Source organism: Haliotis rubra, unplaced genomic scaffold (assembly GCF_003918875.1).
Source record: "Haliotis rubra isolate DU_JTF1 unplaced genomic scaffold, ASM391887v1 Scf70, whole genome shotgun sequence".
NCBI lineage: Eukaryota > Metazoa > Mollusca > Gastropoda > Lepetellida > Haliotidae > Haliotis > Haliotis rubra.
This window is the reverse complement of record NW_025767413.1, coordinates 1,296,181-1,314,520: the sequence shown is the minus strand read 5'-3', so window position 1 is coordinate 1,314,520 and position 18,340 is coordinate 1,296,181. Positions and strand designations below refer to the sequence as shown.

Sequence of the window (18,340 nt, the reverse complement as noted above, 5' to 3'; positions counted from 1 at the left end):
GAGAGACCGCTTCCTCAGGACATACCAGAGGCTGAACCCGAAGACCATAAAGGTCAAGAGGCGCCAGAAGCAACGAGTCGCCTCCAGCCGGGCAGAACTTCGCCTGCAAAGAGGCGCTCGAGAGGAACCTGCCGCGACAGGCCTCCCCGGCAACTCCAGACTGGCCGCCAGGCCGAGGTGTCTCCTTCGAAGCTGGGCAGTGCCGAGGCGACTGCCAGTCAGGGCACCAGGCTGGAAGCCAGGGGCAACCCTGCATCGCCGGGCGCCAGCCACCTGTGACGGACTCCACGCCCGAGGCCAGGTCAGCTCTTTAGGGTGTCGAGGTAGCACTATCTCCACGCCTAAGCCCGGGGATCAAGCTGCCCAGGAGGCGCTGCTACCCCGAGCCTAAGCTCGGGCCGCAGCCAACCCCCACAGATGCCAGATCAGATCCACTCACACCCGCGCCGTGAGCTCCTTAACGAACTCCATCCAACGCCCAGATCAATGAGAGATTTCACTCGAGGCCATCTGGTTTCCAGTTTGGCAGGTGAGGCAACGAAGCAGACACTCGTGTGTGTCAACAGACGGAATGGCCGCGAAGGCAATCGGCACAAGTTAGAACTTCGCAACAGAGTAAACAACCGCAGCAATCAACCCCATACATACATATATGAAAAACACGATAATGGGCATTACATAACTAATGCGACAACGTAGCATACAGTTGACAATAACCATAATATCGCGACTGACATAACTACGACTTTTATATCGTGCAAGATAGAAAATGCAAGCAGTGGAAACGCCCTACATGTAACCACATATACGTGTAAAATTACTAACCCCACCTGTAACATCAAAACCACCACGGGAAACCAGTGAACAGTGATGCTAGCGAAGGTACCTGGTCGCCATCTTGGCACGCACTCCGGGCGAAGCCTAATCACCATACAGGTACCAAGTTACAACTGAAAATTATGAATGAAAAAAAGTTCAGAACAAGTCTTCAAATCGCCCATGCAGGGAAAAAAGAGAACCATACATACAATTGCTGCTTTCTGACCCACTCATAATTCTCACGCTGAAGCAAAAACTTTCTTGTAATGGACCCATGTCTATGTCGGGAAACGACAGCATGGAAAGTGAGGTGCTAGCAGTTCACGGGTCTAGAGTTACCTGCTCTTATTGTAGGGGCCAGAGGGGCCCTGTAAGGGGTGGTCTCACAAGACAAAACGTAGTTTTGCTTTTTGTAAATATTTTATTCAAATATTGTTACAACTGTCGTAGGGATTTTAAATGGACATTTTAAATGCTTATAAGTACCCCAAGGAGGAATATATAAAAAGAATCCACCATGTCACTATTTCTACACTTTATATAAGCTTATCTCTCTGTATGTCAGAGGTGCACAAACTATGTTGCAAGTGTAAAATGAAGTTTACATAAATTCAACCTTGTCACTACTTTCTACACTTTTATATAATATCTCTCCAGATGTCAGAGGTGCACAAACTATGTTGCAAGTGTTCTACACTTTATATAATATCTCTCCGTATGTCAGAGGTGCATAAACTATGTTGCAAGTGTAAATCAAGTTTACATAAATTCAACCTTGTTGCTACTTCTACACTTTATATAATATCTCTCCGTATGTCAGAGGTGCATAAACTATGTTGCAAGTGTAAATCAAGTTTACATAAATTCCACCTGGTCACTACTTCTACACTATATATAATTTTGCTTAGAATTTCAAAAAGTATGGCATGCCAGCTTGTTTAGGGAGAATAGAATAAAACGACAGAGGTAATTTATCTCTTTGGCAATACCAATGAGAACCTGGAATTCAAACTCAGGGTCAGCCATCATTCCCCAGCAGATCCTGGCATGACCAAGGTATGCAACTCTGAAGGTCAATTTGGACCTGGCTGAAGTGTGCTGTTCTAGTGGAACAAGTTCATTGAGCGATCAGGGACCCTCAATAACATTTCATTTGTAAGCTGACACACGAGCCCCTCTTACCGTGCAGATCTCGATGCGTCCAGTTCTTGTCATGGATGAGACTCACAGCAGACAGAAGTCCATGGCAGATGTAGAGCGAGAAGGGACGGACTAGGCTTGGCTCTTCATCTCTTATCTTCTGCATATGACTGTCAATAACATCTCGAAGGGTTATAGCTGAAGGAACAGATCAAAGCTATAAACATTTGTCATAACGAGAGTTGTCTTCATTCCTCATTAACATAATCAGTTTAATATGGCAGCAGAGATTGTTTAATATTATTGTACTGATTGTAAGTTTCAGCAAATTACTAAATGCTCATAAAACATTGATCACTGATGTGCAAAAGTGTCATTTAGATTTATCTCCCATTCTTGTTTACGCAGTACAACCTGATTGTTAGAGAAGTTTCCTGACATGGCAGATTCTAGAAGGATAGCTGTGCCTATATATACAAGTGTCACATGGGACTAAGGAGACCCTTCCCAACCTGATTTCTGTTTTATATACTTGCATACAGGATAACTATCTTCAAACACTAATCTGGATTTAACATAAACATCGTCATTTCTTCGATGACACTCCACCTACAAACACAGGCATTGGAGTCTACATCAATTGGTTAATTTGTCTTGTTCGCCATGCCATGTTATCGCATCACTGTAAAATTTTACATTAAACCATATATTGTTTCTGAAAATTAGGCAGTAGAAAGGTGTGTTTGCATAATACAGGCTACAATAGCATTTCAGGTACTTTTCCTTTGTGGTCAAACCATGCAGTCAGCATGTATACATCATGAGGGTAAAACAGAAAGTGACACAATCGTAACAGTTTTGTTGAAAATGTAAAACCCTGAACTAGTGAATGCACACATGCATGTAGAACTGACTGACTGACTGAGTTTAGTTTTACGCCGCTTTTAGCAATATTCCAGCAATATCACGGCGGGGGACACCAGAAATGGGCTAAACACATTGTGCCCATGTGGGGAATCGAACCCGGGTCTTCGGGGTGACGAGCCAACGCTTTAACCACTAGGCTACCCCACCGCCCCCACGCATGTAGAAACCATGTAAGCTGGAAGGATGAGCTCTTGTCTTACCTCTATCCAGTTTCTCCATGTGGAAGAAGATCTCATTATCTTGCAGATAGAAACAAAACAAAGCTGGACACAAGGCTTCTCCCTCCAGTTTCAATTCCTGCAGATCCACCCATGCCCGAACCTCATCAGTCCGAAAGTCGGATATCATCACCTACAGAAAAGACGGATGTTGTTTGTGAGTGAGTGAGTTCAGTTTAATGCCGATTTTAGCAACATTCCAGCAATATCACGGCGGGGGGGGACACCAGAAATGGGCTTCACAATTTGTACCCATGTGAGAAATCGAACCCAGGTCTTCTGCGTGGCGAGCGAACACTTTAACCACTAGGCTACCCGACCACCCCTACTGATTCAGAGTTTGGGACTTTCATGGCTTTAGACAGGAATAGTACAATACATTTTTTAAGTCTTTGTACACTTTGTTGACATCAGCAATATCAATTTCTCATTGGTAGGATGACGACTTACTGTTTTCTGAGCATGCTCGGTGCCAGTCTCGGTGTCCTTGACGACCACTATATCTCCAGCAGTGGCTCCCTTACCCAGAATCTCCTTCAGCAGTTTGGTAAACTCATGACCTTCACGATATTTACCAGTTGTGCTGAGTTTGACCTGAAATACACTACACTTATATCTTATAATGAATGTTGGCATACGTCACTGTTGGCAATATTACAAACACGTCAAGGCTACAAGCACCAGCCAGGCCAACTCTTCATATGTCTGGTCATTTGATCATACAACTAACATCACAGATGAATGTTGGCATTCTCCTGGGGTCAGATCCTTAGCAGGGAGGCATTATAGCCACATGACCACAAACACAAGAGTGAGGGGAGCGAACATTGTTTTATGCAGAAATTAAGCTACAGCTGCTTGTACATAAACAAGTGTCATCCAGTTGTTGATAGTATGAACAGTGCCAGCTATTAGTTGTCATAGCAACAACCGGTGTGACGACGAATGCTTTAACCCCTTTGCTACCCCACCGCCCCTAGTGTGACCTTGAACACCAGTCAGTGTGTGACATATGACACACTGGTTATCACCAGGACCCATAGACTTTAGAGGTCCTTACTAGAATCATACCCTTATTAGTGAGTGAGTTTAGTTTTACACCGCACTCAGCAATATTCCAACTATATGGCAGCAGTCTGTGTGCCAGTGACCAACAGCATGAGCATCGATCTATGCCATTCGGATACGATGACATGTGTCAACCAAGTCAGCGAGTCTGGCCACCCAATCCCGTTAGTCATCTTACGACAAGCATGGGTTATATACAGAAGATCAATTCTAACCCAGATCTTCACAGGTTCATACCCTTCTTAATATACTATCTCACTGTGACACACAAAGAAATCTGTAAATTTGGATTTAGGCCATACAAATTAGGATACATACAAATTTAGAACAACATGCCTAACATGAGATGAGCTAAACACTGGTCTAAAGGTAGGTACCTATTTTAAACACTTCCCCGGGACAGAAAGCACTCATCTTTTCCTCTCAAAAGTATTATTATGACATAAATTCAGCCAGTAGAACTTGCCTACAGCAACACTGGTGGTCCAACTTCCTGACATGGCTGAACAAGTGTCATCCCATTGATGGTGTGAATCAATCACATGGTTTTCTAGTCCAGGATAGATTATACACAAGAAGCTTTATAGCTTGATTTTTCTAAGTGGCTTTTTACAACATTAACATACATGCATAATTAATTTACAAAGAGGGACATTTCATAATTTGAGGTGAGAAATGCAATCATGACATCAACAATACAAATACCTTTGTCTGATCAAAGTCCACACCTTTCGGGGCCCTGTTGGTCTTTATGAAGTCTATCATTTCTAGGCACACTTTCACCTGGTTCTGGCGATCTTTGTCAGTCTTTGATACGTGTATCACATTGCTTCTTGATTTGTCCACATGGCTCAAAACGGGAATTTTCCTGTAAGGTGACACAATCGCCACAATAATCCTGCATATTTTCTCACAGAAGTAGAAACATAAGATGTGATCTTGTAACTATCTCCTTCATTACTCGGCTCACTACAAACTGTTGTTTAATGAAATAGTCAACAACATCCAAGCTGAAACTATGCGTAAAATGCAGTCAGTGTTGAAGTTGAAGGCACCTTCATTAATACTTTGACTTATACAAAGTTTGACAGAGCCAATTGATTGAATGATAAAAAAAGAAAGCACATGACAAGATCAGGTTTTTACAGTGGGGGACAGCAGAAAGGGGCTTCACATATTGTACCCATGTGGGGAATTGAGCCAGGGTCTTCAGTGTGAAGAACCAACCCATTACCCACTAGGCTACACAGCCGTCCCTCACACATGTGAGGATGTCACTAATCTTTATTGTTTGCAGGCAGTCAGTGTATAACTGCAATATTTCTGAGCATGACATTAAACAACCAATATGCAAAGCACTTCAATGTAACTGTAAGATAGCTTCAAACAGTGTGAGAAATTTACACTGGTCCTGTGGTCCTTGGCTAGTAAAAATTCATCAGGTCCACTAAATGGAAAGTTTGCAGTGGTCCTGGTGGCCAGTGAAGTTTTATAGTAAATATACAAATGTCATTTTGGACAAGTGAAGTACAGACTTCCTGTGGTCTGGTGGAAAATTTTGAAAGGTTTCTTTCCCTCTTCAAAGCAGAAATTTCTGAATAAAGGGAGATAACTGATTAAAGATTACTGCAACAAAACCTAAACCTCAGCCTGCATTATCTCCCTTAGACCACATCTTTCATTTTCAATTTTCTTTTACATAAAATAGGAATATGTGGCTCCCTGAGCCAGTTTCATAAGTAAGCTTGAGTTCTGATCGAGACTTGTGACAGCTGTGATTGGATGAAATTGTGTAAGATATTTATGTTTCTTAAAAGTACATCAAGACAGTAATTAAACCTGACTTTTAATTCTTGTCTTTTTAAACACGATGACTTATGGTGAATGTGTGCTCAGATGGTTTTTATGTAGGTGACATTTGGTGCTGAACTGGGGTTGATGTGTCCAGCTTCCTGTACTTGGAAAAGAAACTAGTAAAGCTTGTCAAACTTAGTGGGCTTATTTCAGATTTAAGGCAATAATATGCATATATATACATGTAATGGCTGTTGACAGTTACATTAAGAAAATATAATGTTACTATCTAAGTCTATTGTTTTGTGTAACTTCAAAACCACACAATGGTGACAGAAACCAAACAAGAAATGTTATTGTACTTCAAAAAAACAAATGTTCAGGGACATTGATGAGGATTTAAAAATAATCCTACCGTGTGTCTTTGTAGGCCACTGTCACTTTTCCTGTGTCATCTTTTTCCAGAGTGGCTGAAACAGGCAGGCGTGGACAGTTAGCTTTAAACACCATGACACGGATAATAATAATAATAATAATAATGTGGGTATTTATATAGCGCTACATCCAGGTACTAATACCCGCCCATGGCACATATATCTTATATACACTGATTACAATGTTTGTTCATGTATACAGCAAGTGTTAACATTAACCTTTCCCTTGAGTGATGGAGTTTAGTTTGATGAAACATTTAACAGAATTTAATTGTATCAGAGTGTGTCAGCCTGATGTGGAAAGAGGTATTGCAGGTCGTTGACATTCACAGATTCATCAACTCTGAAGGTGGCAAACATCAAACTCATTAAAATCTGACCTTTTACCGTAATACAATGTAGAAGAGGAACGATAAGTACATATTCCATATTATAGGAGCAATAGTAATCGAATCATAATTTAAAATTTTACTATAAATTGAATATTTATAATTCTTATCCTATCCCACATCTTGTACTCTCTCTCTTATGATCGACAGCTGAGTGGAAACGAACTGTAAACAAAGTTTTGGGCCTCTCCTGAACCGTTTGCCGAAACACACCCCTGGTCAGGTTGGTCAGACAGGAATTCATCGTGTGAGATAGGATAAGTATTATAAATATACAATTTATAGTTCAAATTTTCAAATTTTTAAACCTATCCTATCTCACGTTTTGTACTTATCCCACAGTTGGACGGTGGGCCACAGATGACCTTGTGTCTCAGTGGCTAACAACTGTGGTGACGTGATGATGATGCACAAGGAGGCCTGTTATGAGCTCCCGATTGACTACACAACTCCTATACTTGTGATGGGTTGCTTCTTCAAAACCCCTTGACTTACTCAGCACAAAAACTCCCAAGGAGTGGGCAATCCCGAGCAAATGTGGTTTTCCGCCGTACATTTGTCAAAGGATAAAAGCGGAGTTCAACATATATACGACACCTCGCCCCGATTTCCAGAAAGCCCTAGTAAATTAAAGTCTTGCGACTCTAATCTGGACAGCCCCTGTTTCGAAACCATCCCCACAGTCACACATAAAGATGAAAGGGTCACGCTACAACTGTTTTAACGATCAGTTCCGAACATCATCGAATGATCCTCACTCCTTTGCTTAAGGTTGATCAAGGATGTGTCCGGCAACTTAGGAGACGAACGCATCAAAATCCACTGGAATTCGGTATTCACTCTCCACTGACGTACTTGCTCGAAGAGTAGAGGTCAATAAGTATGAGTGTTGATCGCCTCTGCATCATAGTCACTGGCCTCTCTAGTCTCGCTCAGTCTACGATGAACTCAATGGTGACTGTACTGCAATGCCGTAGTGTCAAACTAGGTGTGATGGATCTATGCCCAAGGAAAGTAGAACGGAGATGAACTGGAGTTAATACACCTTGATTCACTTTTACAAGGTAGCACCGATCCGCGAACGGAGGATGTCACTATCTGCGTTGTCAGGCTGAGGACAACCGCTGCACCAGTACCAAGGGACCAAACTGACGGAATACGGTGATCTATTCACTACCACCACTCTAGATGAGAATGCATGTCTTGGGGTCGGCGAACTTATTGCTGAATCTAACATATGGAAAAAACGTCTGAAGTTCTCACTGAGGTAAGAGTCTTACAGGGTGTCAAGAAAATCATCATTTTCTGATGCTAACGAGAAATCCTGTGGGCCTTCTTAGTAGGTCTAACTGTTTTTGATTTTGTGGGTGCAGAAGGGCCCATATCGTCTGACTTCTTCCTATCCCGGTCTGCTAGCTGCCTGGAGCCGACGTTACCATCGGCAGTAAAGTCATCATCTTTGAGCTTCTCATAAATTTTACATCTTGAGGTCCAGGCGTAAAGGCCTATGCAGTCAATGCATGATGGATGAGGGTCTGAAGTGAAGAAATGCTTTCTACATTTGTCACAGACCTTCCTTCTCCTCGAAGATTTGTCCTCTTTTCCCATGACTGCAAGGGCTCTCAGCAGACCAAAACCAGCACATCAGAGAGAGAGTACACTCCGTAAGATAGGATAAGTTTAAAGATTGTCTTAATGTCGCCAAACATTTGTACAATAAAACCGACATCTTGTAAAGTACTAATTATTTGAATTGAATAATTGAATTGAAGTGAACATAGTGTAATGGCAATTCCAGTGATAGTATCATTTACTATCTTCATAAACTTAACAAACAATCCAAACTTCAACTGCTCAACATAAAATCAAATTGATTTCAATAGCGTAAATCCAATGACATTGTTCCAAGCGTTATTACACAATCATTTGCTCATATATATAAGAGTGTTATGTATTCACCCCAAATGCTTTCCCTTAACCCACAATAGTTGAGCAATATTTTGCTTGTAATTTTGCTTGATCAACTAATGTAAACAAATTGACAAGGCTTGACACAGAGCTTGGCAATGAGCACTGTGTATAAACAGCGCTCAATTACACTGTTATTGTGTTTTGATCTGTATGTCATCGTCTCCCCTGGTGTGAACCTGACATACCACCATAATCTCCAGTTTGTACTTCCCTCCAAAATATGTGACATGATATTAATACAAGCAAGAGATATTTGTATTTTTCTTGCATCAATTTCAGCTTCAAATAATTCACAGAATATATTTTGAGGCATATTTCTTTTGCGGATATACATATATCTGAATCAAATGTAAATAGTGACGATTATCTTTTTAGAAATCTGATTTGTGATGGGTGAAAGAAGCCATTCATCTTTCATTTAGACTAGCTGGTCAATTCTCAGGGGTCACTGCTCTATGGAGGTGTCTTCAGGTTACACACAGAGATATTGTATGAGCGTAGAATATTTGAGTTTTCCTGTGATTGGGCTTTCCTTGGTGTGTGTGCATACCCCCTCTGGATGTGTCCCTGACATGTGTCAAGCAAGTCAGCGAGCCTGACCACCCAATCCCCAATCGCCTCTGACGACAAGCATGGGTCATTGAAGATCAATTCTGTCCCAAAAATAACACTGGCACTGAGACAGTAGAACCATCATCTGGAATATTTTTATAGTTTAGAGATTTTTGTGTAAATGTTATATTTCTGTTTCAGGTACTTCTGTCAGGTGCAACATAAACAGGGTTGGAAATTAAATGTCTACACACCTGAGTGTTGTACAAGTCACACACCTGAGTGCTGTACAAGTCACACACCTGAGTGTTGTACAAGTCACATAACTCCACCCACCTTCACCTGAAGCTAGTATGTCAATCATTGAGTGCAGGTTGTGTCGAGTCGTAGGCGACAACTTCTCTATGGGGAACGGTCCTGTCCTGGCATCAGGGTCATCTGTAACGTGACACGCAACATCAGAATGTGACAATATGACAATCTCCCTCATCTGAAGAGACACCACTGTGACGTGACACGCAACATCAGAATGTGACAATATGACAATCTCCCTCATCTGAAGAGACACCACTGTGATGTGACATGCAACATCAAAATGTGACAGTATGACAATCTCCCTCATCTGAGGAGACACCACTGTGACGAGACACGCAACATGAAAATGTGACAATATGACAATCTCCCTCATCTGAAGAGACACCACTGTGACGTGACACGCAACATGAAAATGCGACAATATGACAATCTCCATCTGAGGAGACACCACTGTGACGTGACACGCAACATCAAAATGTGACAATATGACAATCTCTGTCATCTAATAACATACCACTGTAACGTAACACGCAATATGAAAATGGGGGTGGGGTGGGTGGTAGCCTAGTGGCTAAAGCGTTCGCTCATCGTACCGAAGACCCAGGTTCGATTCCCCGCATGGGTACAATATGTGAAGCCCATATCTGGTGTCCCCCACTGTGATATTGCTGAAATATTGCTAAAAGTGGCATAAAACTAAACTCACCCACTCACTCATTTTTGTGGCCATTTTGTGAAATATTACAAAAGCTGATGCATGTTTTCTAAGTGTTTCAGTACTGGTCCTCTGCCCTGTTTTCCAGCGGGGTTATTGACCTCCAAGTATCCACCCACCAATGCTTGAACCACTAGGTTACCCCACCAGCCTTAACCTATTTGGTAGCTTCAACCAAAACAAGCATACACATTACTTAGACCAACGCTTAGTCTCTGAATATATAAAATTTTGATAGTAACAAATAAACCCATTTAAATTGAAAAGGAGCCCCATTGATGGGAGATTCACCCGAACCTGAGGAAATCTAGACTTGCTTCATTTAGGGCTTTAGCACTGGAGGGAGGACTAGGCATTAGGGAAAATAGTGTGGCTCAGGGACTGTGAGACAGACTAACACGTTACTCACTACACAGTATCAGTACACACAATATCAGCATAGATATGTGCAATCGTGTCTCTTCTGTTTCGTACATAAAGAATTCCTTCGGTACACATTGTTTTTTCCTGTTAATCTTTAAGTGGTTTACTATTGTAACATCTCAGCTTACCTTCAGGTTGTGCAATTAGCGGCACATCTTGAGGCCTGCTTCCACTGTCCTCCGCCATGGTGATATCAGTCACCACTCAGTGCTGAAACATCCGCAGTTAGTCATTAGATAAGTGACTTAGTCCAGGCCGAGTGGCTGAGCCACTTATGTAACACAACTTTAGCCCTCTCGTTTAACTGGCTAAAAGACACAACTCTCTCACCATGTAGAGGTTAAGTATTCCAAGCTGTTGGTCAAGGGTATTTTGGGTAGGATTACTATGGCTGGTTAAAAGACAGGTCTTAAAATATCGCGAAAGCACATTGATTTACTTATGCTAATATTTTTATAGAAACCACTTCACCGTGAGTGAGTGAGTGTGTGTGTGCGTGCGTGCATGAGGGAATTCTGAAGGTGTACTCAGTCTGGTTATCTGTTATTATCTACACATACTTATCAAAATATATATGTATGTGTGTAAGTGGGTGTGGGAGTGAGTGAGTGAGTGAATGAGGTAGTGAATGGGAATTTTGATGTTATTTAGCATGGGTGGTGTTTTGGGTGCTGTCTACAATTTGATGGGATTAGGCATGAGGGCAGCTGTCCATCTATCTAGTGCTTTTCACATCTCACATCATATTCACTCCGCTCCTGTCCTATTCGTTCCGTTTATTTCCAGTTCACTCCACCTGTCCTATTCACTCCACTCCTGTCCTATTCACTCCACTCCTGTACTATTCACTCCACTCCTGTCCTATTCACTCCTGGCAATCCTCTCCTGTCCTATTCACCCACTCCTGTACTATTCACTCCACTCCTGTACTATTCACTCCACTCCTCCACTCCCTCCTGTCCTATTCACTCCACTCCTGTCTATCTACCCTCCTGTCCTATTCACCCTCCTGTCCTATTCACTCCCCTCCTGTACTATTCACTCCTGTCCTATTCACTCTCACTCCTGTACTATTCCTCCCCTCCTGTACTATTCACTCTCCTGTCCTATTCACTCCTCCTGTCCTATTCACTCCATTCCTGTCCTATTCACTCCCACCTGTCCTATTCACTCCTCCTGTCCTATTCCACTCTCCTGTCCTATTCACTCCCTCCTGTCCTATTCACTCCTCCTGTCCTATTCACTCCTATTCCTCCTATTCACTCCAATTCCTGTACTATTCACTCCCTCCTGTCCTATTCTCCTCCTATTCCTGTACTATTCACTCCCCTCCTGTCCTATCTACTCCACTGTACTATTCTCCTGTCCTATTCACCTATTCCTGTCCTATTCACTCCTCCTGTCCTATTCACTCCCTCCTGTCCTATTCACTCCCCTCCTGTCCTATTCACTCCACTCCTGTCCTATTCACTCCTCCTGTCCTATTCCACTGTCCTATTATTCCTGTCCTATTCACTCCCTATTCCACCCTCCTTTCCTATTCACTCCACTCCTGTACTATTCCTCCCATTCACTCCACCTCTGTCCTATTACTCCACTCCTGGGTCCTATTCACTCCACTCCTGTCTCCTATTCACTCCTCCTGTCCTATTCACTCCTCCTCCTGTCCTATTCACTCCATCCATTCACTCCTCCTGTCCTATTCTCCTCTCCTGTCCTATTCACTCCTCTCCTGTCCTATTCACTCCACCTGTCCTATTCACTCCACCTGTCCATTCACTCCTGTCCTCACTCCTCCACTCACTCCCACCTGTCCTATTCACTCCACCGCTCTATTCTCCTGTCCTATTCACTCCACCTGTCCTATTCACTCCACTCCTGTCCTATTCACTCCACCTGTCCTATTCACTCAACTCCTGTCCTATTCACTCCACCTGTCCTATTCACTCCACCTGTCCTATTCACTCCACTCCTGTCCTATTCACTCCACCTGTCCTATTCACTCCACTTGTCCTCTTCACTCAACTCCTGTCCTATTCACTTCTCCTGTCCTATTCACTCCACCTGTCCTATTCACTCCACCCTGTCCCTATTCACTCCACACTCACCTGTCCTATTCAATTCCTCCTGTCCTGTCTCTATTCCTCCTATTCACTCCACCTGTCCTATTCACTCCACTACCTGTCTATTCCCACTCCACCTGTCCTATTCACTCCACCTGTCCCATTATTCCTCCCACTCACCTGTCCTATTCACTCCACCTGTCCTATTCACTCCACCTGTCCTATTCCCACCCTATTCACTCCCCACCTGTCCTATTCACTCCACCTGTCCTATTCACTCCACCTGTCCTATTCCTCCACTCCTGTTCACTCACCTGTACCCACTCCACCTGTCCTATTCACTCCACTCCTGTCCTATTCACTCCACTCCTGTCCTATTCACTCCACCTGTCCTATTCACTCCACTCCTGTCCTATTCACTCCACCTGTCCTATTCACTCACTCCTGTCCTATTCACTCCACCTGTCCTGTTCACTCCACCTGTCCTATTCACTCCACCTGTCCTATTCACTCCACTCTGTCCTATTCACTCCACCTGTCCTATTCACTCCACCTATTCACTCCACCTGTCCTATTCACTCCACCTGTCCTATTCACTCCACCTGTCCTATTTGCTCCACTCCTGTCCTATTCACTCCACCTGTACTATTCACTCCACCTGTACTATTCACTCCTCTCCTGTCCTATTCACTCCACTCCTGTCCTATTCACTCCACTCCTGTCCTATTCACTCCACCTGTCCTATTCACTCCACCTGTCCTATTCACTCCACCTGTCCTATTCACTCAACTCCTGTCCTATTCACTCCACCTGTACTATTCACTCCACTCCTGTCCTATTCACTCCACTCCTGTCCTATTCACTCCACCTGTCCTATTCACTCCACCTGTCCTATTCACTCCACCTGTACTATTCACTCCGCTCCTGTCCTATTCACTCCACCTGTCCTATTCACTCCACCTGTACTATTCACTCCACTCCTGTCCTATTCACTCCACCTGTCCTATTCACTCCACTCCTGTCCTATTCACTCCACTCCTGTACTACTCACTCCGCTCATGTCGTGTTCAATTAACTCCTGTCCTATACACGTCTCCTGTCCTATGCAAATCCATGTCTCATATTTTGTCCAGTTTACAACACAATCGTGTTCACATCATATCCACAAGAGTCTGAGTAAACATTTAAAATGTTGTAGCTGTGTACAGTTAGTGATAACCATGTCGTTCTCGACATTGTGAAATCATTTAGAAGACACATCATTCAAATAGTACTTCATTGACTTGAAAACTATAACAATGCAAACAAGGAAAAGCCAGGTCATGCTATAATGTTAGGGGATTACTTTGTCAGTCACTACAGAAATCTCCATGCAATCCACACAGAATCTTCAGCTGTGGCTTCAGCTTACTAGGAGGCAGACCAGCTGATAGTTCACAGCACTTTGTCAACTGCTTCAAGTTTAAGTCTTGTGTTTACTCACGGCTTTGATATGATATTCAAGTCACTAAAGCAACACTATTGATTCTAATTACCCCCACAACAGCGGTTAATCTGTTTACATGCACTTGAAAGGAAATCTACACACTTGTTGACATCGGAAATAGTTTAGTCAAAGATGGTCACTGATCTGGAGCAATATACAGAGAAAATGCACTTCAATTCCAGGCAAATGCTGCATCGCTAATTCTGCATAATAAACTTGCCAATACATAAAAGTTTTCACTTCCATAGAACCCTGTTGGTGTTCATCGACAAAATAGATCCCATATACCTCATGTTTGCTGAGCAAACTCAAAGGTGTCACTATATCAGGTAAACACAATTCCTGCTGATGATGATCAGTTTTTAAAGCTGGATCACCATGGAAACAAAGTCTGCATTTTGGGGGGTAACAATAGTGAGTGAATATGGTTTAACGCCACTTTGAGCAATATTCCAGCAATATCACGGGGGACACCAGAAATGGGCTTCACACATTGTACCCATGTGGGGAATCAAACCCGGGTCTTCGGTGTGATGAGTGAACGCTTTAACCACTAGGCTACCCCACCGCTGCACTGTAACAACAGTACATCCTTCGATTTCGTTAAAGTATATGATACACGATACATATTTCATGTATCGATACAAGAGGATGCAATGGCTCAATTATTTACTACTCATTTAAGGACGCCCCACCCCAAATGTTTTGCCAAATATCGCAAAATGAATTATAATTAGTGTTTCAAGTTTACTGCTAAACATAGTCAATGCAAACATGCATCAACAACTACATGTTCCTTTGGAATGCTCTAAGTTTCTGAATGATTTGACGTGAAGATAGGGATTGCAATACATTTTGTACCTTGACCTATGTATAAATTCACCTCTACTCCTTACTGCTCCTTCCATGAGGGCAGTAGAGCAGCTTAGTCTGCTCATCACGCTAAAGACCTGGGTTCGATTCCCCACATGGGTGCAATGTGTGAAGCCCAGTTCGGGTGTCCCCCGTCATGATATTACTGGAATATTGCTAAAAGTGGGTGTAAAACTATACTCACTCACTCCCTCCTTCCATGCCTAGATCTGTACAGATCCATATTTCCTATGAGGGATACAGGTGAGGACTGGCCACCAGCAGCCTATCCTGGTCGTAAGAGGTGACCCAGCTTGGTGAACTGGTTGATTGCATGTCATCACACCACAACATCAATCCTTGGAGAGTCTGGTCCAGACTACAATATTTATAGGTCACAGTCATACACAATTTAGTCGGAATATTGCTGAGTGTTGAACAACATGAAAACCATGTTACCAGAATATTAGCCAAGTCAGTGCTGGAGACAGGATTTTATGAACGGGATGAACATATAATTCAAGAGAAATGAAATTCCACTGAAACGAATGATGTAAAAATGTGCTAGTATGAGTTACCCGTATACTGCATCGAAGTAGACATAGTCACTGTTCCCATTGGCTTCTGAACTAATTGCATGGGATGAACATTATTAGTGGTAAGTGCATGAAACCTCTTCCTTCTACCAGCAGCAACATGGCACCAAAATGTAACTCAGTCTGCAACTACAGTCACTATTCAGAAGCAAAAATCTTCTATAAGTCTGCTCTGTCTAGTAGCCTCAGATAATAACAGTCCATGAAATAACACTAATGGGTATAATGAGTGAATGAGTTGGTTTAAACACTAGTCCAGCTATCATTGTCATATCACAGCATGTCAGCTGGGTGTGGGATGAAAGACCAAGGTTACCTGGGTAACAAGCATCCTGGTACTGACAAACCTAGAAACATCATTGTTCTAAAGTTTACAAATTCTTTTCCCAAAGGAGGTACATTCAAAACATGGACAACCTTGAACATTGTTCAGATAAGATAACAGACAAATCTGTAGAGCAGGTCCATTCAGCCATTCCCAGTGACATTATCTAATCTGACTATTAATACACTGATATGTGGACAAGGCTCCAACAAGCAATCTTAGCAGCAAGATGACTCTACCTCTCATAAATGGTTATAAATTAACCAGCTATATCATGTATATAGTCATCTTTCCATTATAACACTGCCCTCACTACACATCATTACAATTATGAACACTGACACTTACAGATACATTGTAACTCCTGTCTCTCCTGTCCCACACACTACTGCAGTACAATACTTGGCTATTATTATTACTACATGTCATACATTGTTAGAATCACTCTGAACATAGGAAAATAACAACTGTATCACATGGTGTGGTGCTAATTTCTAGATAGACAGTAGTTCATATGAATAAACTTGTATCCCAGCCATGGCCTACATCGAGCATGCCTTGGTATAGTGCAAAGTCGTCTAGTTATATGATGGACTAGATAGACAGCATCCTTCCCATTTTGTCTAACCCACGTCTTCGAAAAAAAGGGCTGACAAATGATTGCTGCAGAGATGAAGGTATATTTTTAGGTGTCAAACTCAAATGATAACGTGTTCCCTGTAAGATCTGTAGCGTACGTGACAATCTGACACCGGTTATTGATGTCACGTATAAAGGTAAGTCTTGCATCCGTATCACCACCACATATATATCTGAGTATTGAGCAGCAATGGATAATAAGACCTGGTAAGAAACACGTAAATAACTATGCTTGAGACAAAAGAAGACAGATTACGCGTTGGAGACGCTACGGCAATCGAAATGAAGAACTTTTGGAGGGGAGGTGTCGGGGCGATCTCTTTCCGTGAATGACGTATTTTTTAACTTGAATAGTTTCTATCGACAATTGGCCAAAAAGGAACCTAAGTTTTTGCCTGCTTCAGACATTAATTCTCACATATCATCGGCTGACACGAGAAGACACTCGCTTGAGCATCAATATCAGGCTTTCTTTGTTTACTTTTCGTTCCACGCGCGGCTTCTCACTTAGAAAATCTAATAATAGTAATATAACGTGATATTTCTAAACATACATCACCATCTCTTACAGTTACTTCTGTGAGGTTATTTCTTGCTTCGTTGCGTAACAAAGCGCGAAGGATCTTGCACCGCCTGACTAGACGAACTCGGCAGTCGCCGCCGCCATTTTGTCTATCACGTGACACATCATGCCTAAGCACCTGTTGGATTGGCAATCGTTTCAAAACCGTACCAGCTTGGTGCATTAACGTGTATGTCGATGGACATGTTATACCCTCTATTCACAAATAAAATGATATATTAGAAAATCTGTGTTTCAACGCGGTTGGAATATAACACGTAGTTTCTTATGCATATGCGATATCCCTAAAGTGAATAGTTATGTTTGAGATATCCCCCCATTTAAATGGAACTACTGTTTCCTCAGGAAAAGCCGCAACGCAATTGAATCACATGTACAGAGCTCAAGGAACCATTTCGTGTGTAATATGAAATGACATGAGTAGATCTAGTATTGCATACAGCCCAAGATATGCAATTTTTTAGCTCAACAATGTTTGCTTGCAGTAAACATAAAACGTCACTTCAAAGGAATATTCAGTCTATCCTCAGAATAACATTCCATTGGGTGTTATTCTTGTTTACTTGGCTACATATATAAAAAAAACAACATGAATAGTTATATGATCTTTGCGTAGATGTATAGATTATGTCCACTGTGCCTCGAAACTGCAGCGTACCGATTGTGGCACTGACTACAGCACTGTCATACAAGACCACTATGGTGTCTGTGAAGGTGTGTACAGACTAAAACACTGTCATACAAGACCACTCTGGTGTCTGTGAAGGTGTGTACAGACTAAACACTGTCACACAAGACCACTATGGTATCTGTGAAGGTGTGTACAGACTAAAACACTGTCATACAAGACCACTATGGTGCCTGTGAAGGTGTGTACAGACTAAAACACTGTCATACAAGACCACTCTGGTGTTTGTGAAGGTGTGTACAGACTAAACACTGTCATACAAGACCACTATGGTGTTTGTGAAGGTGTGTACAGACTAAAACACTGTCATACAAGAATACTCTGGTGTTTGTGAAGGTGTGTA

General features: G+C 42.4%; 1 protein-coding gene across 9 annotated transcripts in view; it reads right to left on the bottom strand.

The window, feature by feature from the left end:
- Positions 1-17,405, bottom strand: part of LOC124258765 — a 31,377-nt gene extending 13,972 nt beyond the window's left edge. For 2 of the 9 annotated variants that reach the window (XR_006893666.1, XM_046692850.1), the window contains exons 1-6: positions 9,649-10,232; positions 6,382-6,436; positions 4,878-5,040; positions 3,555-3,698; positions 3,087-3,237; positions 2,002-2,157 (exon numbers count right to left, since the gene is read on the bottom strand). Coding sequence is in view for 8 of the 9 variants with exons in the window: in XM_046692850.1 (XP_046548806.1) it covers positions 2,002-2,157; positions 3,087-3,237; positions 3,555-3,698; positions 4,878-5,040; positions 6,382-6,436; positions 9,649-10,129 (1,150 nt within the window). In the remaining variant the exon portion in view is untranslated. Of the gene's footprint in view, positions 1-2,001; positions 2,158-3,086; positions 3,238-3,554; positions 3,699-4,877; positions 5,041-6,381; positions 6,437-7,284; positions 7,694-9,648; positions 10,233-10,893; positions 10,976-13,826; positions 13,957-16,078; positions 16,098-17,280 lie in introns of those variants that run through there. The other 7 variants (XM_046692851.1, XM_046692853.1, XM_046692852.1 and 4 more) reach the window with 7 other exon arrangements.
- Between the last annotated feature and the right edge of the window lie 935 nt (positions 17,406-18,340).